This window comes from Fringilla coelebs (assembly GCF_963513975.1).
Source record: "Fringilla coelebs genome assembly, chromosome: 7".
Taxonomy (NCBI): domain Eukaryota; kingdom Metazoa; phylum Chordata; class Aves; order Passeriformes; family Fringillidae; genus Fringilla; species Fringilla coelebs.
Genome location: NC_140035.1, coordinates 15,691,614 through 15,716,196, shown reverse-complemented (window position 1 = coordinate 15,716,196; position 24,583 = coordinate 15,691,614). Strand labels below are relative to the sequence as shown.

At 59.3% G+C, this 24,583-nt stretch overlaps 1 protein-coding gene across 1 annotated transcript; it reads left to right on the top strand.

Moving 5' to 3' along the window:
• Nucleotides 1–872: 872 nt before the first annotated feature.
• Nucleotides 873–10,653, top strand: IHH (Indian hedgehog signaling molecule; the record flags this gene model as incomplete). The annotated part of the gene is made up of 3 exons (XM_084208924.1): nucleotides 873–1,175; nucleotides 6,701–6,962; nucleotides 9,992–10,653. The coding sequence occupies 3 exons, from the start codon at nucleotides 873–875 to the stop codon at nucleotides 10,651–10,653; spliced, it is 1,227 nt and encodes a 408-aa protein (XP_084065050.1).
• Between the last annotated feature and the right edge of the window lie 13,930 nt (nucleotides 10,654–24,583).

Below are 24,583 nucleotides of genomic sequence, written 5' to 3'. Positions count from 1 at the left end.
CCTGTTGTGGAAATATCGGGCCTCCCTGGAAACAATGGGGAGCGAGAATATTGTGGTTAAATTTCAACCAGCTGCCTCCCTGCTCTGTTTGATCCCCGCCCGCAGGCCCGGGCCCCTGGCGAGCAGGCGGCGCGGCGGGGGCCGGAGCCCCGGGGGTGCCACCCCGCGCCCACTCCGCCGCGAGGGAGCCCCCGCAGGACACCCCGCGAAGGGGGGCCAAGGCTGTGCGGCGGACCGGGCGCACCTTGGGGCGGCGGCGGCGGGGCTGCCCCGGGGGGCAGGTGGCGGCGGGCACCCTCGGTGGGGTGGGCTGCGGGGCTCGGCAGGGGGGAGGAGGCTGCGGGCGGCCCGGGGCAGGTTCCACGGGGAGGAGGCGAGAGAGGGAGGGCGCTGGGAGGCTGGGACACAGGCAGGGTGCGGTCCTGGCGGTTCCCGGTCCCGGATCTCTTCAATTTCCCCTCTCACTCCTGCCCAGGGAGCCGAGGCAGCGGCGGCTCCGACTCCGGCTCCAGCCTTGCCGCGCTGACCGCCGAGGCGCAAACCGCGGAGGGCTCCGGCAGCGCCGAGCCCCGCGCCCCGCGCCCCGCAAGCGGCCGCTCGCCTGCCAAAACAAACGGCCCTTCGCTATTTATTGCCGCCGCCGGGCCACGGCAGCTCAGAGCGGGCCGACGCCAGCTCGCCGCACCGGGCAGCCGGAGCGCACCCGCGCCGGGCAGCCGCCGCGCCCCGCCGCCGCCGCCGGCACCGGCACCTGCCCGCCGGCTGCGCGCCGCATGGGGAGCCCCGGGCCGGGCGGCGGGAGCGGCGGCCGAGCTTAGTGGGGACCCGGAGCCACCGGTGCCCCGGGCCGCCCCGGGGCCGCCGGGCGCGCCATGAAGCCGGCGCGGCTGCTGCTGCTGCTGAGCGGGTGCGCGCTGCTGCTGGCGCCGGCCGTGCGCGGCTGCGGGCCGGGCAGGGTGGTGGGCAGCCGCCGCCGCCCGCCCCGCAAGCTCATCCCGCTCGCCTACAAGCAGTTCAGCCCCAACGTCCCCGAGAAGACGCTGGGGGCTAGCGGCCGCTACGAGGGCAAGATCGCGCGTAACTCGGAGCGCTTCAAGGAGCTGACGCCCAACTATAACCCCGACATCATCTTCAAGGACGAGGAGAACACTGGCGCCGACCGGCTCATGACCCAGGTACGGCACCGCTGCCGCCCGGTTCTACCCCCGCGCCGGGCATCTGCGGGCACCGGGGCTGCCTCAGAGCGCCCTGCTACCCGCTCTCCGGGTACCGTGTGGGCCCCGCGCTGCGGCTTCCCCGTCCTGCCCCGGGCATCCCGGTGCCGGGTCCGGGCTGCCGGCGTGCAGCGAGCGCATCTCCCTTCGTCGGGCGCTCTGTCCCTTCGGCTGCGCTGTGCGCGACGGACAGCACGCTGCGCCTTGGGACGGCAGCACTCTGCTCCCGGAACCGGCAGCACCCTGTCCCCCGAGATGGCAGCACCCTGCCCGCTGCTCCTCGGAGCCTGTGGCACCCGTGTCTTGCTGCATCGTGAGGAATGCCCTTGTGACTGCCGAGATGGCAGCACCCTGCTTTTCTGCCCCTCAACTCTCGTCCCACTGGTTCCCAGGCTAGCATAACCCTGCACTGCAAGCTGGCAGCAGCCGGCCCTGGTGCCCCTGAGTGTGCCACACTGCCCCCGATCCAACAGCATCCTCCCACATCCCCTCGATACGGCAGGGCTGTGCTGCGCTGTTCCCTGGTCAAGCAGCACCCTGGCCCGTGCAGCCATCCTGCCCTTGCCCCTCTACTCTGCCTCCCCACTGGCAGGGCAGGCAGCCTTCCTGTCGGATCCGAGGGACAGACCAGAGCCTGGTGTGCTGCTGTGTCCAGGAGTGCTCTTGCTGACCTTGTCCCCACTCTGACACTGAAACCCTCAGTGCTCCCCTTCCTGCATGTCTCGTGTGGGATGGTTCAGGGTGCTCAGGGGGAGCTGCTTGCTGTGCTCAGGGCTGGGGACAACCTGTTACTGCAAATGCCTTGTTGCAGTCAGCTCACAAGTACCCGGGACTGGCAGGAAGGATGGGGGGGTGGACGACACAGACGACAGCAGAGGAGGGGGGGTGATGCTGGACGAAGGTTACTCTGTGTTTTAATATTGCCAGGAGAATGCCTGAGGGTTTCAGGAATGCAGATAAGGAGCCGCACGGCCTTGCTAAGAAACCTGGCTACCAGCCTCAGCAGGGTTACAGCCTGAACAAGCTCCTGGGGGAAGCAGAGGGGAGCTGGGCTGCCCTTCTGCTCACTGCACCCCCCGGTCAGGGGCTGGCAGGTGGGTGAACATGAGTGACTATGATGGTGGGCACTAAGCAAGGCCCTGGCCATACTGTCTGGTCAAGATGTTCATAACATTGGGAGGAGAAGCTTCTTGGGTGCTGGCTTGACAGCTCTGCAACCCTGTGTGCCCTGAGAGCAGGTCCCTTAGGGCAGGGATCATAGTCCAGGCTGGTTTTCAGGCTGGGGACTGTAGCAGAGGGACCAGGATCCCCTGCAACGCAGCAAGCTTGGGGAGTTGCACAAGTTGTGGTTGCTGATGACTGGAGCCCTGGGGCTGGGCTGTAACCTGCCTCCCCTGGGGAACAGCTTCAGGGATATTTGAGGAAGCAGTGAGCTCCTCTGGTCCATGCATCGGGGAAGTAGATGACATCCTTGGAAGCAGGAGAATGCTTCTTGCTGTGTTTTCTCCTGAGAGTGCTCCTTCCACCTTCTGTAACCTAGCAAGTGCCCCTCAGCACACCTGGGAGAGGGAGATCTCCATGTGCCAGCCTAACATTTCATGCTGTACCACTGCCTTGTTGGCAGAGTACCTAGAAGCATCTTGGTCTTCTTGGGCTGTACAAATGAGGGTTCTTACTCCTGCAGGGTCCCTGGCCACCATGCATCCATGCACAGATGGGTACCACTGTGCCTTGGGCAGCTCTGCAAGGAATTCTTCCTCTTGCTGTGGAGGTGGCATGATTTCTGGTAGCTTGCTGCCATCTCACAGCCCTCTGGGATTTGCCTGTAGCACCTGGTTGGGGGAGATCCCCCCAGATATGGGAACTCTAGCTCTGGCACCAAGTCCTGTGTTGCTATGGGTTGGGAAAGGCCATTGACCCAACTCCTTGTCCCTTCCCCCAGAGCACTGGCTTTTACTGCTGTTGACTCACTTCAAACTTGTTTTCTTTCCCCAAGTCCAAGGGTCTGGGTGTCCCAGGCAGCCGGAAGATGTCGCCTGCTTAGAGGAGTGGGTAGTGCTGCTCTCTGCCCGCCTTTCCTTTATCGTTTCATCTTCCTCAAGAATTCCAGTGTGTTTGCTCTCACTGGTCCCACTCGGAGGTGCTGAGATAAGGCTGGAGGCAGAACCCGCCTCACCTCTCCCCAGCAGCCTGACCCAGGAATGCCATGGGTCCCCTGCCCCCATGGAGTCCCAAACCCAGCCTCTCCCTACCCCAACCATCATCCCTTGCAGCCACTGCTTGTCCAGCTGACATGGAGACCATCCTTGCAGTGGTGAGGAATTTCTCATGAAGACCTTGGGGTAGGACTTTTGGCTTCCTTTGGGGGAAACCTCCCTTCAGGAGGAGATGCTAGTAAGACCCCTCTTCTCCTGGCTAGGCTCTGGACATGGGAGTAGCTGTGGCCAAGCACACTCCATTCACGACAGCTCTGCCAAGACTGTGGTCACACCTGAGTGTCTTTCATACTTCTCCTGAGATGACCCTGGGGTCCCTGCTGACTGCACCCCATTTTGGACCTCTGTCCTGCTGCCTTCCCTAAAGTGGTTTGGCTTGCCCCACAGGGCATGGTTCTGACCCTGGCAGGGACACACAAAGGGAGATGCAAAGGTTGGGCAGCAGGTGGGTAGAACTTCTTTGCTCAGCCCAGCCAACATCCCCATGATCTTCACCATGAGGTGCATGGGACTGCAGAGCCACCAGCTTTGTGTGGTCATATGGGGCCCCATTCTGCATGTGAACTGGGGGTGCCTGGTCATTTGCACCACTACAGGGACAAGCTGTGCCCTCCCTGCAATCACCATCAAACACAGAGCCCGTGGACAGCCCATGTTTATGAATTTTCTGATCCCTGCCTGCCTTCGTACAGGCAGCAGAGCCCCTGGGCAGGCACTGCCCATCCCCACCTACTTCCTGCAGCTCGTGTGTGCTCACTGACCATTGCTGCCTGCTCCTTACCCATCGCTGTCCATCCCTGTCCATCCCTGTCTTTTGTTGTCTTCTCTCTGCCTCCTGTGCCTGCTCCCTGCACATCCCCACCTGCTCAGCCTTGCCTATCACTGCTTGCTCCCTGTTTATTTTCGCTCATCCCTGCCTGTTTCCTCCTCATAGTTTCTTCTTCCTTGCCGATCCATGCCGCTGGTGCCCTGCTCACCATTCCCCCCGCGTTAGTACCTGCTTCCTCCCCGACCTGCCTGTGCCTGCCCGGTTCCTGTCCATCGGTACCTGCTCCCTGCCGGTCCCCGCCGGTCCCCTCCCGCGCCCTGACACCTGCTGGCCACCGATGGCACCGGCAGAGCCGGGGACAGGGCGCTCCCGGGCTCTGCCCGAGGCTGTCCCTGCCTGGGGAAAAAGGCTTGCACGGTCTCGTTGTTTTTGTGCGTGCAAGGTGCCCCTGGAGGACAGAAAAGCTGGCAGTGAGGGCCGGAAGGGTGCCCAGAGCAGGGTCCTGGCATAGCAGCGGTGCCTGGAGTGATGGCTGGGGGATGCAGGGGGACGTCAGGGATTCCCTCCTCACTTCCAGTGCTGAATTTCCTTACTGTGGGGTCCCGGTAGGGCCGGGGACCTTGGGAACAGCTTGTCACATGTGCCAAGTGGCACCACGGTGGTGCTGGATGGGGACAAAAGTCACTCTCCTCCCTATTCCTCCTCCCCTCACCTAGCAAACTGTTTGTCCAGCACCTTCCTGGCTTATCTCCCCACGCCCAGAGAGCTGTGGGATGACGGCAGGCCTCATGTGGGGCAAAGGCCTGCCTGGCACTGCCCTTCCCTGGGCCTGGACCCTGCCAAGGGAGAGCAGGTTCCCTCAAGAGCAGCAGTGCCCACTTTCCTAGGACGGGAGCAGGTGCTTGGGGATAGGGTAAGGACCTACATTTTTGGTCCCTGCAGAAGCAGTGTTGGGGCATTTCTGAGCCAGCATCAGGTTTTAAAGCCCTGGCTCATGCTTGCTGCAACTGCCTCCAGACCCATGACATGCTACGGTGGGGAGCTCCAGTACTGAGATGGGCATCGTGCAGAAACATCCCCAGCAGTGGCTGTGTTTTAAGCTGCTGTCCAGTCATTTCATTTAGTGCTCCCCAGGACTGGCTTTATGCCTGACCGTGAATGCTCTGTCCTCTGCTTTCATTTTATGGGACTCCTTGTTTCCTGGGGAATGGCAGTGAGAGGAGCCCTGGAGCCTTTTACTTCTGTGGAGGCAGAGCTCTCCCACCCAGCAAGCACTGGGTGGTGACAATGGGACTCCTGATCCAGCTGGCTGCCTCAGAACCAGCTGTACCTGTAGGTGTGAACCTCAGCCTTTGGAGCAGTGTCAGCCCAGTCTCAGCCTGTGTCTTTTAAATTGCCTTAAGTTTTACACAGTTTCATTTGGTGTGATTCTTCAGGTGTGCTGTGCAGGGCCAGGAGTTTGATCCTATGGGTCCCTTCCAGCTTGCTCAATTCTATGATTCTTCAGGATCTCACAGAATCTCCTTTCTGGGCTGCACAGCCCTAGTTTGTTCACCTGACAGAACCTCCCATATTCCTTTTCCTACACCTCCACCTCTTCTATCTCTCCTCCATCCCTTTAGCAAGGGACCAGAAGCTGGGGCTGTACTTTTGCAAGTCAAGCACACAGAGTTTTGATCTTTCCCTGACCTTCAGCTGTGGCTGGGGGATGTGGGGCAGGGCAGGATAAGGCTGGGAGGACTGTGAAACAGGCATTTGGGGCTGGCCTCCCTCTGCTTGCTGGGGAGGACTGCCACGGGCACACAATTGCATGTGTAACCTCTGTGGCCACGAGGTCTGGGGCTTTTAAGATCTGCTGCTGTTCCTCAGCCAAGGATTTTCAGCCCTTGTGGTGCAGAGACGTAAAGGGGGCTTCACCCCAAATTTTTTCTGTTCCAGCACAACAGAGCTCTTGGGCAGGTTTGGCACTGCCCACAGGAGCAGAGACTGGCTGATGCCATGGGGCTGCCCAGTGCTGTGTCCTTGTTACACACACTTGAGGAGCCATACCAAGCAGAGCTGTGTTGAGGACTGGGCAGATTCTTTCATTTGTGCCTGGAAACAGTCAGGAAGCAGCAGGATTGAAGCTCCTGTATCCTCCTCCTGTCAGATGGGAACTGCTGGGGCACAGTTAGCATGGGGCAGGTGAGCAGAAATGGTGTTTCAGCTCAACCCAGGCTGTGTTGCCCAAATGCTCTCAAATGTGCCTGGGATGGAGGGAGAGAGGGAGGAGAAGGGTGCCCTGTGGGGTGCACTCTCCCATCAGGCTCTGCAGGGAGTTTGGAGAGCACGGGGTAGACAAGGTGCCTCGTGTTCTCAGACCTTCCTCTGCTGGACCAGCCCCCAAGGGCCTGAGGGCCCAGGAAGGCTTAATGGAAGCATGGTGTGATGCAGCCTGCCAAGCAGGCAGCTAATTCCTCCCTCCAAAAAGCTTTTACTGACCCTGCCCCTCTGCCCTACAGCGCTGCAAGGACCGCCTGAACTCGCTGGCCATCTCTGTCATGAATCAGTGGCCAGGGGTGAAGCTGAGAGTGACGGAGGGCTGGGATGAGGACGGGCACCACTCGGAAGAGTCGCTGCATTATGAGGGCCGAGCTGTGGACATCACAACCTCGGACAGGGACCGCAACAAGTATGGCATGCTGGCTCGCCTGGCCGTGGAGGCTGGCTTCGACTGGGTCTACTACGAGTCCAAGGCGCACATCCACTGCTCTGTCAAGTCAGGTAAGTCTGGGCTGGGGGCAGTGAGTGGAGCTGGGGGCCAGACCCCCTCTTGCAGCATAGCTGGGGAACCCGGGGAGCCTGGCTGGCTGGGTGGGGTGCTCCTGCAGGGGGTGCCAGCTTTTGCATCCTGATTTCCCTATCTGGGGCAGACAGTCAGGTGGGGAGTGAGTCACACACCTGTGGCCAGCCAGTACAATGGGGCAAATTCCCCATCTGGCTCCCATAGACCTACATCTTGACCCACCCTCTCTACATTCTTCCTTTTCTCAGCCCACATCCCTTTCCCCCCCAGCCTGACCCCCCAGTTTGTCCATTCCCCCGTCTCCCTTGCCTCTGCCCTTGCAGTCCCTTAGTGCCCATGCTCAGCCTCATCCAGCCCGGCCCTGCTCCACTGCTGGCTGCTTTTGAGCTTCTGCTGTTACAGCAGCATCTGCCCATCCCTGCCTAGCCAGGGATGGGGTCAGGGACATCCAGACAGGGAGAGGCCAAGGTACCCTGGGATCGGCTCTTGGCTGTGCAGCACCATCTGCAGAGGGGAGCAGAGCTGGGTGGTGCTTAGAGGGGCGCTGTCGTCGCTGGTGGTGTTCGCTTCCTCCTGTGCGGTGCGCGGCAGTGGGGGCGGCAGGGTGGAGGACGGGGCGAGAGCTGCTCTCAGGCCCTGCCCGTGGTCCGGAGGGGATTGCGTGGGCTGCAAGCCCCGCCGCAGCCCGGGGGAGCGGCCGTGCCCGGGCTGGGCTCCGGCGGAGCGGCCGCGCTGGCTGCAGGCTGCAGAGGGCAGCAGCGCCCCGCGCACGGCTCCGGCCGCCGCCGCCGGGCGGGGCCGCGCTCTGCCCGCGTCGCGACAGGCCGGGGAGGGCTCTGCCCGGGCGTGGGCTCGCGTGGGCACGGAGGGAGCCTCGGCGGCCGCTGCCTCCCGCACCCCGTGCGGCAGGGCCGTGCCTGCGCACGGAGCCCTCGCACACGCCGTGCCCGCACAGCCGTGCGCCGCACACCGTGCGCGGCAGTGCCGGCGTGCCCGTGCCGCCCCGCGCCTCTCGTCCCCGCGCTCAGTTCCCACGGCACTGTGCCTGTCCTACCGCCCTAGCCCGCAGCCAGCGGCTCGACACCCCCAGACGCCAGCCTGGCCCCCCGCGCTGACCCGCTCCCCGTGCTGATGCCAGGACGGGCACAACGCCGGCCGGCGATGGAAGTGGGGCCGCCGCGCCGCAGAGAGGGAGCCATGCACCCCCGAAGAAGAGGGACAAAACGTGGCCGGAGGACCAGGACTCCCGTGCCCCCGGGCACCCTGTGGGGCTGGCAGCAGGAGTGGGGCCAGGCTCCGAAGCAAGGACCATGAGCCCACAGCTATGAGGCTGGCCAGAGGAGTGGGGCTGTGCCCCTGGAGAAAGACAGAGGCTTTTGAATGCTCCCCTTGGACCGACTGAAGAGGGATGCCATAATCCAAGCAGCAGACTGGGGCCTTGAGGCCCTGAAGGGCTTCTAGAGGCTGGTCATATTCCCCTCACTCTGCAGCAGCTCCTCAGGGCTCTGGGTCCCCCATATTTTTCCCCAAGGCCATGGGCAACCCAACAGTGAGTGGTGGAGGCTGTGGGATGCACATCCTGATCCCCTCAGAACTGTGTACAGAGGGCAGCCGGGCTGCTCCTGCCTCTTAGTAAATGGCTTTTATTTTTGTATGGATGGCCACATGGCCTGTTGTATGTCTTGTGTCTCCTCGGGTCCTTCCCTGCACCCACCTACCCCTTCACGCCCAGCACCTATGCCATCCACTTCTGCCAGGCACCCCTCTCACCCTCCAGCTCTGCTGCCTGCCAGGGGATGCAGAGTGCAGGATTTGGGACCTGGCCTCCGGGGCAAGGACAGGGCAGACACTGCACCTCTTCTGAGCAATAAAAGGATTCTGTCCCAGAGATGCATGCCTCTCTTCATGGGCTTGGGGGCTGGGATTTGGCTCTGCCCAAACCTGGGGAGTGATGGGGGCAGTGCCATCTGGGTGGGCACATTCAGGGATTAGATGAGAGAGCTGGGAGACGGCCCTGAGAGGTGGCTTAGAGCTCAAGGATGGAACTGTGCAGAGCTAGGAGCGGGACCCTGTGGTGAGATGCCCCTGGCAGAGGGTGGGAGGGTATCATAGACACTGACTTGGGAGTTGCTGGAACATGGGGGAACACTACTGCTGGTGTAGCTAACCACCATTCCTTGGGAAGCCAGGGCTCCCCTGCTAAGTGCCAGAATGGGCCCCTGGTGACACTTCATCTGGGGAGGGCCAGGAGCTTTGGGCCACCATCCCAGGAGAAAAGCACAGAGAGTTTGGGTCCTTTATCCTGTGGCAATCACTAGGGAAGCCCCATGCAGGAGGCTGGTAGCTTTTGCCCAATGATGGCCACAGGTCGTGACAACTCCCTACAACCCAGAGAAGCAGGAGCTGGCTGGCATCAGTGGTGCAGGGATGAGCAGGTGGGAGAAAGGGAGCAGGACTGCCGCAGGGGGTGGAGGGGCCCTGCAGTGCTGGGAAAGGGTGCTGCATCCTGCACTGCTCCTCGCAGCATCCTCCCAAGCAGTACCCAGGACCAGCACTGCAGGGAACAGGGATGCTGTGGGGGTATGCAGGGTGAGACCAGGCACTCTGCTCCTCAGACTGCCATCTTCTCAGGGCCCTGCATCTGCTTTTTCAAGCTTCAGGTGCCCCCTGGTAGTGTTTTGCACATTTCAGACTGTGGTTGTGTCCCACTCCCTCTGCCTACTTTGGGCTTGGGACCTGGCTCTGTATGATAAGCTCAATGCCCTGGGACCATGCTGGAGTCCCCAGGTGCCGCCTCAAGTGATGTGGTGGCTGGGGGATGAGGTGCCATGGGGACATTGGTGGCCGGGGGTGTGTAGGGGACAAGCTCACATTGGTGCTGCCAGGGCAGGGTTATGCCTGGGTGGGGAAAGCCGGGCAGACTGGGAAGGTGTCTGTGCACAGCAAACACGTGGTGCTGAGGGTCTGGCTGATGGGTAACCCTGGTGTCCTCTCTCTCCCTGTGCAGAGCACTCAGCCGCTGCGAAGACGGGGGGCTGCTTTCCCGGGCGGGCACTGGCAACGCTGGAGGACGGTGCCCAGACGCCACTGTGGGCACTGCGCCCGGGCCAGCGAGTGCTGGCAATGGACGGGGCAGGCAGGCCCACCTACAGTGACTTCTTGGCTTTCCTGGACAAGGAGCCCCGTGCCCTCACCACCTTCCACGTCATCGAGACCCAGGAGCCGCCCCGGCGCCTGGTGCTGACGCCCACCCACCTGCTCTTTGTGGCAGAGAACGCGTCGGCGCCCACCGCCCACTTCCGTCCCGTCTTTGCCAGCCTCGTGCGCCCGGGACACTTCGTGCTGGTGGTGGCCGGGGGGGGCAGCTTGCAGCCCGCTGAAGTGGTGCGGGTGTGGCACCGCAGAGACGTGGGAGCCTACGCCCCGCTGACACGCCACGGGACGCTGGTGGTGGACGGCGTGGTGGCCTCGTGCTTCGCTCTGGTGCAGGAGCAGCAGCTGGCACAGCTGGCCTTCTGGCCCCTCCGGCTCTACCACAGCCTGGTGGGGTGGCCAGGGGTGCAGGGGGATGGTGTGCACTGGTACTCAGGGCTGCTCTACCGCCTGGGCAGGCTGCTCCTGCCCCCTGACAGCTTCCACCCACTGGGAATATCCCAGGCGGAGAGCTGAGGGTGCGCCGCAGCCCCAGCCAGCAGAGCTGGTGGAGGTGGTGGCTGCAGGGTGACTCACTGGGGGCCAGCACCCCCTCCCAAGGCTGGGTGCCCATGGGGAGCTGCCTCCAGCCCTGCCTGCTTGGGGTACAGCCACCTCCTGGTTGGGGGGCACCGAAGCTCCATGGTGTGCCTCCTCCATGTTGACCACCCCCTCCTCACCCCCTGTTCCTGGGGACAGGGGGGAGGCATGAAGGGTTTTCCCCCGGGACAGGGGCTGCCCCCGGCTGGATCCACATGCTGCTATGTGTGTGTGTGTGCAATGTGTGTGTGTGTGTGCCGAATTAGCTGATGGAGGTCTGAATGGGAGGGGGGAGAGCAGAGAGCCCTGGCTGCTCCACCGAGGTTCCCAGCCTGTCTGCACCCAGCGGGGAAGTTTGGGGAGAGGGGCCCAGGGCCCTTTGCTAGGCAGCCTGGGTGGGAAGGTAGGCAATGCTATTCCACCCCTGGGACATGGCAGCTGGAAGGAGGGTGACCCAGGTACTGGGACTGTGCCTTGTCCTTAGCCCAGGTGCAGGGGCACCCAAAACAAGCAGGGGTGGGGGTCTGGCACAGCTCTGGCATGAGACCTCCGACTTTGTGACACAAGTTCCACTGGAGTGATAGACTGGGGAGTGAGGTGCCAAGCTCTGCCCAAAGCCAGCACCAGAGCCACCCAGCTGGGCATCCTGTGGGGCTGCTGTGACAGCATGGGGCTCTCTGGCTGGCAAGAGGGGCTGTGGAGGCAGACACATGGGCAGAAGGGTGCAAATGCCAGCCAGGCATAGGCACACTGGTAAGAGCAGGGGTGGGGAGAATCAGGGCTGCAACCCCAGCCTGGTGGAGCCTGAAGAAGGAGGCAGAGGAGAAAACCATCCCAGCATCTGGCCTTGAACTGGCCCAGCCCAAAAGCCTTTCCCCACCCCAAATATAAAAGAACTCCTCAAGCTTCAGACCCTGGCTGGCCTGACCTCCCCAAGCCCCCAGTACCCCAAACCCTCAGGGTAATTCATTGCTGCTCACCCACTCCTGGGACCTGGGGAGAGTCCCATCAGAGCTGCAGCCACAATTCCCCCACTCCAAATCCTAGCTAGAGCCTCAGCCTCCCCTGGCTCCACATCAGTGGAGGGGAGGGGGCTGAGGAAGGCAGTGACCCACATCCCCCTGTAGCATCACGCGTCTCTATTTATTTATCTGCTCTTTGTATGTACAATAGATGGGAGGCAGTGTGGGCGCGTGCAGGGTGAGATGGAAGTGCAGGGCAGGGGTGGGAAATCGTTTGGTTGGGGGGGTGATTTTTTTTTTTTAAACAAAAAGCAGAAATTATTTAAAGATTATTTTAAAGCACTGCACAGCTTTTATGGTGATTGTTGTCCAGGATGAAGTGAGGGAGCGTGAGCGTGGCCAAAGGCAGGTGTGTTTTTGTCTCTTCACTGGATGTACCTCTCCTGGTTGGGGACACAGCCCAATAAACCCATTGTCTCCCCAGAGGGAGCTCAGAACCCTGGCGTGGGAGGGCAGGCAGGGATCGGGGGTCCTTACTGCACCCATTGTTAAAGGGCTGGCAGGGCTAGAGGGCATCATGTGCTTCTCTAGGAGCAAGGTTTGGTCACCCCAGTGCCCTCCACCAGAAGGATGACATCTCTCTCCTCACTGCTTCATCCATACCCAGGGGAGCTGGGCAGCTGGAGGCTGTGGGATTGACCCAGTCTGCACAGGACCAAAGTGTCATTAGAGCCACCTGGAACCCAGGGCAAGTGCAGCAGGATGTAGTAGGGACAGCCACTGTGGGACTGCCAGGGATACCTCTCCATCCCAGTCTGGACTGACCACCTCAGTGCCTGTCCATCCTTCTGTACCACCCCCAATCACCACAACACCCACTAACCCAGAAGATGGAGCCTGTATCCTGTAGACAGGTTTCCAGTGTCACTGATGTTAGTCAGTGCTGTCCCTCGCTCCTTGTCCGCCCTCTCCCCCTCTACCCCATCCCCCTGCCAGCAGAAGGAAAGTCCACCAGCCAGCACCCCACACAGCCTCCCCACACCTGTCCCAGCCACACACCTCTCTGAACACACCCTGCCCCATCCCACCCTGCCCTGCCCTGGTCTCCTGGGCCCTGCCGGTATCAGGATCTCCCTCGGGCTTCCCCTGGACCCCCCAGCACGGCAAGTGTGAAGCAATTCGGCAGCAGGCTGTCAGCGCGGGCCCTCATCACCGGGCTAATTTAAGGGCTCTGCAAGGCGGCAGAGCTAATTTAATTAGGTTCTTATTACAGAGAAGGACAAATTGGTCCCCAGGGGGCCACGGGGTCAGGCTTTCGAGAAGTGCTTTATGGAGTGAAATTTCAATCAGGCTGCTGTCGCAGGCAGGGGGAGCCAGACGCAGAGGCTGCATACGGAGGGGATATGCTCCTTGGGGTCCCCGCTGAGGGAGAACAACGCCCAGGTTTTTAGGGAATCACTGAGTGTGGGGGAAGAATTCTTTGCTCCATTAGGAGGATGCTGCAGGGTATATGGCAGCTGCTTTGTGATGGAGGTAGTGAAAACAGGGAGGGCCTGGCTCTGAGCTGGCTTCAGGCAGTGAAAAGGAGGGAAAACATCCAAAAGTAAGCTGCTAGGGTCTTTCCGAAGCTCCATTAACTCTCCCACAGCTCCGTAACCCCACATGAAAAGAATGTTGAGGACAAAATGATGTCCAGCTGATGGACAGGACTTATGGGGGTCTCTTCCTTGCCTGGATGTCATCCTCTGGTTGTCACTCAGCCCCAGGAGAACCAGGACAGCCTGGGAGCTGCCCTGCTGCCGGTGGGCACCTGAAGCAGTCCCATCTCCCAGCGTGCCAGTGCCAGGGGAGGGGTGATCCCAGCAGGGTCCCAGCTGGGCAGTGATGGATGGGGCTGCTGGTGGGTGGCCGGCAGAAGGGACGGGCTGGAGGGTGCCACAATGGATGTCTCTCCATCAATTTGTTCTCATTACCATATAAATAGTGGGTGGGAGGGAGAGGAAGGGCATTTGGCGACAGGAGACACCCCCACATGTTCCCATCTGGGGTAGCACGTCCCCCCTCCCCATCCTTCCAACCCTGTCTGAGCGTGTTAAACCAGCTCCAACAACCCCCGGCCCCTAATTCAGCAGAAGAGAGGTACCACCCCCTATTCAGAGCCTTGAAAAGGCTACAGGGTCCGGCGCTGTTAACAAGGGCGAACATGGTCCCCGTCCCCGCCTCTCCCGTCTGTCCCTCGCCCCACGGCCTTCTGCCGCGGCAGCGCCAGCCAGGCTCGTTCCCGGCTCCCGCTGACCCGCTGGGCGCTGGGGTCGGGCAATGGAGGGGCACGGCAGCGCTGGGGCTTGGGGAGTGCGAGCGGAGCCTCCTGAAAGCATCCCCTGTTTGGGGCAGTTTTGGGGGCACGAGGCCGACAGCAGGGTGGGACACTGCCAAAGCTGCCCATGCAGAGGGGCCGTGTCGCCGGGCATGGTGGTGCTATGTCCCCATCGTCCCTTGGATCTGGGTCCAATCTGGTCCCCATGGCCCGGGCTGTGACGTGATTGGGGAGGGCGGATCACCCCAAAATATCTGTGTCTGCGGACAGCAGCTTGCAGGGACCCTTCTGCCAGCGAGGGCTGACCAAACCAGAGTCGCCCCCCAACATTCCCGGCAGCAGCTGCCCCGCCCGGCCCGGCCGTGCCCGCTGCCCGCCCGAGGTGCCCGCAGCGGAGCCGTACCAGCCTCCCGCTCTGGCTGGCATTAGCGGAATGAAACCTGATGGCTTTTCCGAGTGCTGCTGCTCCGGGAGCAGGGGCAGGACCACGCTCTCTGCAGCGCTATTCTGGGCACAGGCGGGGCGTCCCAAGACACTGTCCCCGAGCCCACGGAGCCCCGGGGGCAGCGTGATGTGTGCTGCTGAGCCCACCCTGCACCCCGGCCTCCCTCCACCTCCCCGTCTATCCCGAGCCCCCCACCTCTTGCCCCTCTCTCAACCGTGGCACCTGTGAGACAGCATCGTTGGGAACAGCCCCACTACAGGTGCTGCAGAGCCCCTCTGCCTGTGAGTGGCAGCTTCTCCCGGACAGGGATGGAGGTGTTTTAGCAGGCAACAGCCTCTGGGTGTCAACCAGAGCCTGCTGTGCCTGTATGAACACCGCGGACAGACAGACAGATGCACGCATCCCGCCCCCTACACATCCCTTTACCCCCTGGACAGACACCTGCCCACCACCGCACCGGACACCCAGCAGAGTCCCACCAGCCCTCAGAACCGCCATCCGGTGCCACAAATTACTTTCTTTTCGGCTTGTATCCTTTATGTCCCAGGAGCACTCACATGTCCCTGTGTCCCTGATCTCCGTCCCCTCCAGGAAGAAGCTGGAGGGTACATGTTACTATAAAGACAGCAGGGCACTGTGAGGACAACAGGATATGGGCACACCGTGGCAGTGCCCACCTCTGCAGCCATACCCACCCTGCAGCCATGCCCGTGCCTCATCTGCCAGGTGCAGAGAGTACTTTGGACCCTTGGAGGGGCCTGACAACCGTTCCCACCACACAGAGTGAGCCCTGCCAACTCTCCTGCTGGTGGGACACCCTTAGCTCCCACTCCCACAGTGTGGGTACACGGCTAACACATCAAAGCCCCCCTGTCCCTTCCTTTGCCCCCTCCCCTGTCACCAGGACACACTCAGTACCCACAGTGGGTCCCTGCTGCAGAATTGGCAGAACTGGGGGTGATGCTGGTGGTCCCCACCCTCCAAAGGAGTGAGAGGCAGACAGGGGCAGCTGGGGACAATGCAGGGGGCAGCTGGCATCAGTTGCTACCTCATGTCTCAGTAGGAGCTGGGGACTCCCAGCGCTCTGAGAGCACTCAGCAGGATACAGCCCCAGGAGAAACGTCACCGCCATCCGGCACTGACTGCCACCAGCCGCTGTGTGGTGCCACAGGGGGCGGCGGGGTGGGGGCTGTGTGAGTATGCAGCCACACGCTGGGGACGAGTAAGAATCTAATCAGGGTCCTTTTCCGTAATAAATCATTTGTCTTAATCCAACGCCCTCCCTCCTGCTCTAATAACTCCCAGCAGTGGGCCCCACAGCCACAACAATGCAGCTAATGGAACAATTTATTTTCATAATGGTGCTGGTGGGAAGAAGGGGTGGCCAGGGTGGGGGCAGCATGGTCTAGGGCAGGAGTTTCTAATTAGTGAATGAAATTTGATGTAAGGCTGGAGGAAGATGGATTTGCTTCCTGACAAGGGGCCTTTCAGCTCATCAAAGCACCCAAACAGGGAGGTAAATTAAATTATTTCTAATTCTTCACTAACCTCCAGGGAGTCACCCTTCCACCAGCAAAAAGTGGGTCCATTGCTGAAATGAAGAGGCACTTGAAGGACTGATGTTAGGTAGAAGGAACCGGTGTAAGAGATGGGGATGACAAGATGGGATGGGACAGAAGAGCAGGACAGGCTGCCATTGACTTTGCTGGAGAAATAGGGAGGGAAAAGGTGGTGATGGAGTGAAGAGTTGCAAATGGTCAATAAATAAACAACTCCAAGGACTAATGACTAATTTGCTGTGAGTTTTCCATTCATCCCTGTCACCCAACTAGGCCTGGAGCAGGGCTGAAACACAGCTGGTGCTGGAATGGAGCAGAGCAGCCCAGCAGCAAGGAAACAGCATCCCAGTCCTCAAGGGATTTGAGCAGCGACAGCGTTAGACTGTGAAGGGGTGAGTGATGCTGAAGTAGGCAAAGGGCCCAGTGTAGGGGATTGCTTCAGCAAAGGCTCTTGTTCTCATGTCTTTGTATAATTTAAGGCCAACACCAATGAGGTCAATGCTTGTGGCATTGAGCTGTTCTTGAGAAGCACAGTATTTTTTCCTAAATGCCCAGCTCCTGAAGTCCTGTGATGGAGAATTGTTTTAGAGAACAAGTGCACTCCCTCCTAGTTTTCTCCCCCTTGCAGAGAGACCTTCCAGTGTCAACCTGCCACTAGCTCAGATGTCCCCAGTACCAGAGTGGAAAGAAGCAGTCCTGGTGCTGTGGCTGAAGTCAGTCCCTGGCTCTCCCTGGAGCAGGGAGCATTACAAGCTGTCCCGAAAGCAGCCAGGCCTGTGTCACAGCTCCCCTCCCTGCGGGGCCAAGGAAGCCCATTCAGGAACAGCAGGTGGGTTCCTGGGGGACTTTCCCTATGGAATCACAGACTGCATTTCCTGCCAGACCTGCCCTCCCCGCCATCCTCAGCACTGCCAGGCAGTCCGACTGCAGCACAGCCCAGGGAGTGAAACAGGGGGATTAGGGGGGCTGTGTCTTACTGCAGGGAGCTGCGGAGGCACGGCAGAGCCAGGGCCCTGCAGCAGTGCCCGCGTTTGTTGCAGGCTGGGCGGCACAGTCCCCTCCCCAGGCTGAGCTAGGAGGAGCTGGGACAGGCGCAGAGCCGGCTCTGCTGACCCAACACTCCAGGAATTTAATTTGTTTAATATATTCCCTAGGAAAGAAGAAAATAAATAAGTGGCACCTTGCTTGCCCCCATGTCTCACTCCCACAACGGAGGTGTCAGCTTAACGAGCCGAAGCCCTCAGCCTGATTAAGCGGCGCTGCTCCCGCTCGCAGGGAGCCGCAGGGCAGCGTGATCGATGTACGGAGAGCATCAGCCCCCCCCGGCTGGTGCTGGAGGGCTGCAGGCGGCACCATGCCTCCCCACACCCTGTGCTCCTGCACTCCGTACCCAGGCCTTGCTCAAGGGCATGTCAAAAGCCTCCTCTTGCCCCAGGAGAGATTATCCTGCCCCGTGGCCCTGTGGCACGGGCAGGACCTGGGAACGAGAAGCTGGGGCTGTTTTCTGGAGGTAGGAATGGACTCTGGAGGTAGGAATGGACACACTGGTGGCTTCCCACTGCCTGTGGGTCTGTGTGGCACCTCGTCAAAACAGGGGCTGAGGACCAGAGGTGTGCAGGGCCTTTGTGCTTGAGCTCTGGGTCTCGTCCTCACTGTCCCCCGTGGGTTGGGGTAGGGACACTTGTGGGTACTGAGGCACAGGGATGTGCTAGAGGTGACAGCAACTGTCCGAGGGGAGCCCACGATTCTTGGTAGTTCCTTCGAGGATTTTAGCAGTGAGCCCTTGCCAGACTGCTGGGGAAAGACACTCCCCCTTTTCCCCACCCGCTCCTCACTCAGGCTCTTCTGCAGTCCTGTTTGCCGATGCCTTCACCTCCCCCCTCCCTGGTGTCCCTGGGGCTCACTGCAGAGACGTCACCATCTCCCACCATTCCTGTCCCATGGCATCACCATCCCCTGCCCCCACCTTGGGAAAGGGTTAATCAGCAGCCAGGGAGACAGGGTAATAAATGGCCGTTATCTTGTTAATGAGCTGACATTAATTAGAGCCCAAGGTCCTGGGAGGAGCAGCTGATTTATTCTGTCATCCCAGGAGCACGTTAGGTGCTGACTCTATGGAAAGGCCACAAACAGCCAAGAGGTGAGGCTGTGTTTTTGGGGGGAAATGGTGTGTGTGAGGGTGTTCCTCCCCCTCACTCCTGCACCCCCAGACCCCAAACCTGGCTCTGTCCCCCCACATGCAGCAGTTTTGGCTTTGGGACTAGACACAGTGAAGCCAAAAAAGAAGATTGTGGAGGTGACAGGACAAATCAGAGCTGGGGGATCCCCCTGGTGCTAGGGGGAAGGTGGCCCTGGCTGTGTCACACAGAGATGTGTGACACTGGACACAATGTGCTGGAGTGCCGTGCAGGGCAAGGGCTGTGGAGTGGGGCCGTGGGGAAGCAGCAGGAGGGACACAGTGCATTCAGTCACTTCCCTGCTTTTCTGGATGATGCTGAGCTATGGAAGATGCTGGCTTGTTTAGTCTCTCCCCACAAAAGACAAGGCCTGGGGTGAGGACAAACACTGAGGATGAGCCAAGGTGCTGCTCCCTCCTTTGGGGGCAGTAGGATGAAGGAGATGTCTCTGAGGGTGCTGTGTGCTCATGGTGTTTCAGAATCAGGTGTGGCAGAGAGGACAGAGGCTAACAGGACTGGAAATGTAGTGGTTGTACTCTGAGTCCTTGTAAGAAATGGATCCCAGCTGACTGTGTCCCTGTCACTCCAGTCCATGTGTGGATGTGTCACCCCATCCCCATACGTCCCTGTTGCTCCATCCCCATGTGTTTACATGGGGACAAGTCCTCTGTCTCCACACTTGAGTACTTCTGCAGGGCGTTGCTGAATCCTGGGAACCTAACAGCCCTAGGGCATCCCCTGCAGCCCTGTGGCTGGTCCTGAGGGCTGCTGGCAATGTGGTGGGATCAGGTGTGACACTCCAGAGCTGCCCTGGCTGTTTGTGCTGGGGCAGGCACCCTCCCTGCCCTGCCAGCCCTTCCTGTGCTGGCTTGCTCCAGAGTGGGAGCTGTTAACACGTTTTTCTGCTCAGCCTTGCCATGTGCCATCAGAGAGGAGGCTGCTTATTTGAGGAATTGCTTGGCTAAATAAACAGCTGCCCAGAAATCCCTGCAGGAGGCCTGTCTGGGAGGGATTGAGCCGTGTTTGCTTTGCCTGTTAACCTCTTCTCTGGGGGCTGGTACCTGGGGCTCCCTGTGGAGGGAGGGTGGGTGTTGGGTACGGGGGACAGGGGGATGGAAGCACGGGGATTTCTGCATTCCAGGACCGATCCCCACCTGTTGGACTGAGCAGCTGATGTGCAGGAAGAAGAAACCCTCAGGAGCCTGTGGCTGGCCTGGAAGTCTCTGAGAGGGGATCCATGCAGGGACAGAACATGGCAGTGACTGAGCACAGGACCTTGGAAGCAGGCAGGGAGGTGGCTTCACTGTGTCCTCTGTCACCACTGGAGCAGGGGGAGTTCCCTAAAGACAGATGAGAAGCCCTGTGAGAATGCCCTGAGAGCATTTCTGCAGCCAGCTGCTCTGCTCCCATGGCAGTGGTGTGGATGCCCCTACCAGTGTTCCTGCAGATGGGACAGCCCCCAAGCAGGCTGGGACCTCAGAGCTGGCTGTGCCAGATCTGACACAAGATAGACTCAGCTCCCACCACTGCAGGGCTGATTAAGACCTATTATCTGGTTGGTTAATGGCCCCAAACCACTCACAGGTGACTTAGACTGTTCATTTAGCCACAAATCATCGCTGGGCTGGCAGTTTATTTACCTTCCCCACCAGCCTCCTGTGGCTTCCCAGACTCTGGAGATAGCGGGTGGCCTGGCTGTAAGGGGCAGGGCAAAGGCAACATCCTGCTGTGGGCAATGGCCAGGGCTCTCACAAAACCTGGGACACCCCTAAAAGGGGCTTTTGCACCTAGAACTTCTTACCAGGAGCTCTGCCTGCTCGGGGATGAGTGGGGTGCTCCTACAGCCTCTCTCATGGGGGAAGAGCTAGAAAAACACTTCTGAGCAGGCTTACATCCTGACTCCAGTATTAGTGGTGACTCTAGACTGTATTTCTCCACTACTTGGCAACAGACTTTAGAATGGCACAAGATGACCTAAGGCACCAGGTCCAGAGCAGTGAGATCTCTGCTTCCTCAGAGATGCTTTAAACAAGGCTGACACACCGTGGGTTTCTTACTGAGAAGTAATTTCTAAAGCTCTTGGGGCTGCGACCTGGTAAATAGTTAATGCTTAGCAAACAGGTACAGCCATCCTGGAGACAGACAGGGAGCTCTTTCAACACCTGAAAGCCTAAATGTCCTGGTTAGAAATCAGGGTTTCTGTCATCTCTCTGGGATGGGCTAAGCCCTGATTCCTGCACAGTCTCTGAGTCAAAGGTAATTTCTATTGACTCAAGGTAGGAGGTGATCCAAAGCTGACAGAAGGACCTGGTGCTGAACTGTCCATCTAGGAAAGTCCAAAACGAAAGGTTAGGTGAAAATCAAGACACCCCAGCATGGGTCATGTTATGTATTGTGTCTGGGATGAAGAGTCGATCCTGGGAAAATGGAAATCTGGTCCCAGTTGGGAATTTTTTTATCAGGATATGGATTTTCCTCGGCACCCTTGGCTTTGATCTTGGGGCAGTTGGATTTGCTGAGGGACATTACGTTGCTTCCCAAGGTGATACTGAGGAAGTAGTGGGGCTGTAAAACTGAACTGTGGTCCCAAATATTACCTGTGATTTCCATGGCTTGTTTCTGAGGGCTCAGGTACTGCTGGCAACAAATTGGGGAAGTATGTGAAGTGCTGTTGGTAGTGTTGTGGGACTCTAGAGCTGCTGGAAACTTGTGTACACCAGAGCTGGGTATCTTTGGTGGCCTTGTGGGGGTTTGTCCTTCTAGTTTTATCCCTGGTGCTTGACCTTACATGGATGGGAGTCACAATGGAGTCAATTCCCTGGAAGATATGGACACAGTAAAGAGCTCCAGGTCTCTAGCTGTGTACCTTCCCATCAGCAGTAAAAGGCTTTGCAGGGTTCATGTGTACCTGCAGGGGTGCTGCTGTGAGTGCTGCTTTCAGGTCACTGAAGGGGGACTGAGCTCTGAATGTCCAGTTGAGGCACATCCAGAAAATTCCCCCCAAAATACCTAGGCAAATGAAAGAATCCCGGGAAGCTCTGGGCTCTGTGGACACTCCTGGTGATGCCCCTTGCCCAGCGTGGGATGCTATGATCAGGGTCTGCCCCAGAGAGGTGAGGGAGCTGAGGAACTTCACTGCTGCCTAGGGAGCATGGACCTCTTGCTGGTCTGCACTTTCTGGACAGAAATACTCCAAGTGGTTAAAAGTGGAGGTAACTTTAGGGCACACTGAACACGAGGTTCATCAGGCAGGGGACAAATGGAGATGCTGATGGGGTAGGTTTTAGCACAGAGGAGCTGTGGGGGGACTGGGAGCAAGATGATGCTGACTGGGAACATATCCCCTCAAGCTCCACCTCATCCTGAACTGGGGTGGTTTCCTGGGAGAGTTTCTGTCCATAGTGCCCTGAGCCCTCAAACTGGAGGGTTCTGCCGCCTGTGGCTGATGTTCAGGGTTGCCTACACTCTCCTGTGCAGGAAGGATCCTGGGCAGAGGTGAGGGGCCAGGCCACAGTCACATTCACTTATTACAATCCTCTGATTTAGTTAGTGACCAGGTGAGCTGTCACTGGAGGATTTGATGGATGGGAAAGAGAGTTCCCTCCTTCCTGAGGCGGGAAATGAAGCTAATCAGACCTTGGACACCTTAATCCAGCTCTGATCTGATTAATGACCCTGAAGACTGTGAACTCATCAGCACCCTGGCATCTATCACTGCCTTGCATCCTGCCCCTTCTGCTGTCCACCACCCAGCCCAGCTCTTCTGCACACAACTGTGGATGCCATCTCTCTGCCCTGCATGGCATGGGCTGTGTGCCAGCTGCTGTGGTCCTGGCCAACCCTCTTACAGGGTCTCAGGGTCTGCTCCAAATATTGTCACTCATCATCCCTCCATGATTTCTCTAGATTTCTTTGTTCAGGTATCTCCAAATAAAGAAATTAGCCAGGTTGTATGGCTCTGTCAGCAAAGATTTCTTGCTTGTGTAATTCAAAAGCTGCAGCTTGGCTGGTTGCACTTGCATCACCCTGGCATCAGTGAATTGGGCACTAGCATGAGCTCTTGATCCTTGGGAGAGTTGTTTGTCTTTGGAAAACCTCATTGGGTAGTGTAGGGGACTTCCATGAGGACAGTAAGTGACTAAGAGCTATGACCCAGACCCCTCATTCAAGCCCTGCTCCGACTGCCTGAGCTACACACTGGGTACAGTCACAAATGGTCTCAGGGCTCGCCAGGAGTTACCTGGGCTTTCCTGGGCTGCCTACCTGCCTGTCTGTTACCCCATGGGGCTGATTGAGGCACTGATTTCTCTGTTGTGACCCAGTCTCTGCTCCAGGTCTCAAGGCACATTCCCTCTAACAGAGCTAACAAATCATTGCAATCCCTGAAGTCAGTCCTGAGAGCTCAGGTGGGGAAGCCTTCCCACGCAGGCTATTGATCTGCAGTGGAAGACTTGTCCTACCTTCACTGTGCTCTCCGTTCCCTGGGTATTTCTTGTAGCTTCCCCCTGTGCTTGGGAGTCAGTCTGCTCTGTTCCTCCCCAGGTCTTGTCCCATCCATGCCTGCTGCTTGGCTGTGCTGGCACTTCCCACGGTGGGACAGAGAAAGTGCTTGGTGTCCTTTTGCTTGTGGGGACATTGGCTTGTGTCCTGGGAAAGCAGAGGGGGATGGAGGGGGGGAGAAGAGGGGAGCACTACAGCTTCCCTGATGACAGACAGGTTGGAGCAGCAGGCCCAGCTGAGCTGAGGGGGAAAGGAACACTGTTGCACCCTCAGTACCTTCTGGACAAGTCAGGTGTATCACTGTGGGTGACATCCACCCCAAATCCCCTTCTGAGCAAATCCAGGTCTGAGCTTTCCATGGGGCTAATTCCTGCCCTTCTGTCTCCCAAGGAGGCATCTGGAAAAGGGATATTGTGTGTCTTCCCACAGAAGGATCTTGGGCCACTCAGTGAAGCTGTTTGGTGCTGGGCTCAGGCAATGGAAGAAGGAATTGGACCTTTGCAGCTCCCTTCAGCAGGGTGATGGGTGTGCAGGGAGATCAGCAGGCAGCATACCAGACCCTATTGGTGCTGGGAAGAGAAGTCCCTGGGGTTACTGAGCAGAGAAAGCAGAGAAGGCTGAGGGAGGCCCCATATGCTCCTGCCTTTCTCCTCTCTGGGCATCTGCGTGCCACCTCTGTGACACAGGATTCAGTGGGGTGGACCCATCTCTTGCTCAGGGAATAGAGCAGTGCTGGAAATGCTGAAGGGACAAGAAATACAGGGACAGGGATTTTCTTCAGCCATTATTACATTTAGGTAGGGCAATAGCAGCTGCCTTACTTCCCTTCCTAAGAGCAGGACCCACCACAGGATACAAAAAATCAGAGGCTTGTGTCACTGTGTCAGTGGGAACCAGAGACACACAGGTGCAGACCCTTAATGACAGAGATTCCTTAAGCACTCACATGCACTTTGCCTCTCCCTGAAGGCCAGTGCCAGGGGATCTGTACTAGCTCTGCTCCTGCTTACCCATCATTCCTAGACCAGCCAAAGCTTTCCTCTCTGTCCTTCCCAGGTGCAATTCTCTAAGCTGTGTCTTGCCTAGGAAATGTAAGACCAGGCAAATGAGTAACAATCTGCCTGTGTGCACCTGCTGGGTTGCATCTTGGACAGACATGGGTGATAGAGGGCGGTGGTCCTTTGTGTGCCCAGCTCAGGTCTGTTGATCTTCCTGGATCACAGCGATGCAATGGGAAACAGCACAGCTGGTGATCCAGTGCACAGGATGCAGGGGAGCCTGCTGGTGAGTGAGAGCCTCTCCTGCCCTCCCAGCTAAGCACTCTGCCCTCCGAGTGCCTGGGGGCTCCACGGTGCCAGGGCAGCACTGGAGCTCAGCAGGGATTTGCCTACATGTGCTAAAGTCTGTCTCGTCTCTCCGTGTCTCCTCCAGTTGCTGCAACCATAGACCTGCCTCCCTGCCATGGCGCTCTGGATCAGGATGATGGGCTCAGCGCCCTGGGGGGGTCCTGCCGGCTGGGGAGACCCCTGGCTGTGGAGAGGCTGGGGAAGAGGCAGAGTGGCCCGGGTCAGGCCCTGGCGTTTGTCCCCTGCTGCGTCCGGGGGCTGCGGAAGCCGGAGGAGGGCGGCCGGTGGGGAGGGCGGGGGGCCGGAGCGGAGCCAATGGGGAGCTGGGGTAGGTGGAGAGGGGGTTAAAACCCACCCCAGAGCCGTCGGGCGAGCGAGTGCCCGGGAGGCGGAGCGGAGAGGAGGGCTGCCCTCGAGGGCCGCCCCGCTGAGCGCGGCGCGGCCCCGCGGGTGAATGCCCGCCGGTGCCGGGGCTCGCCCGGGGCTGGCCGGCCGGGCTGTGCCCTGGCAGGGGAGCGGTGGGGCGCCGGAGGGCTCGACGGCTCCGCACAGGACACGGCC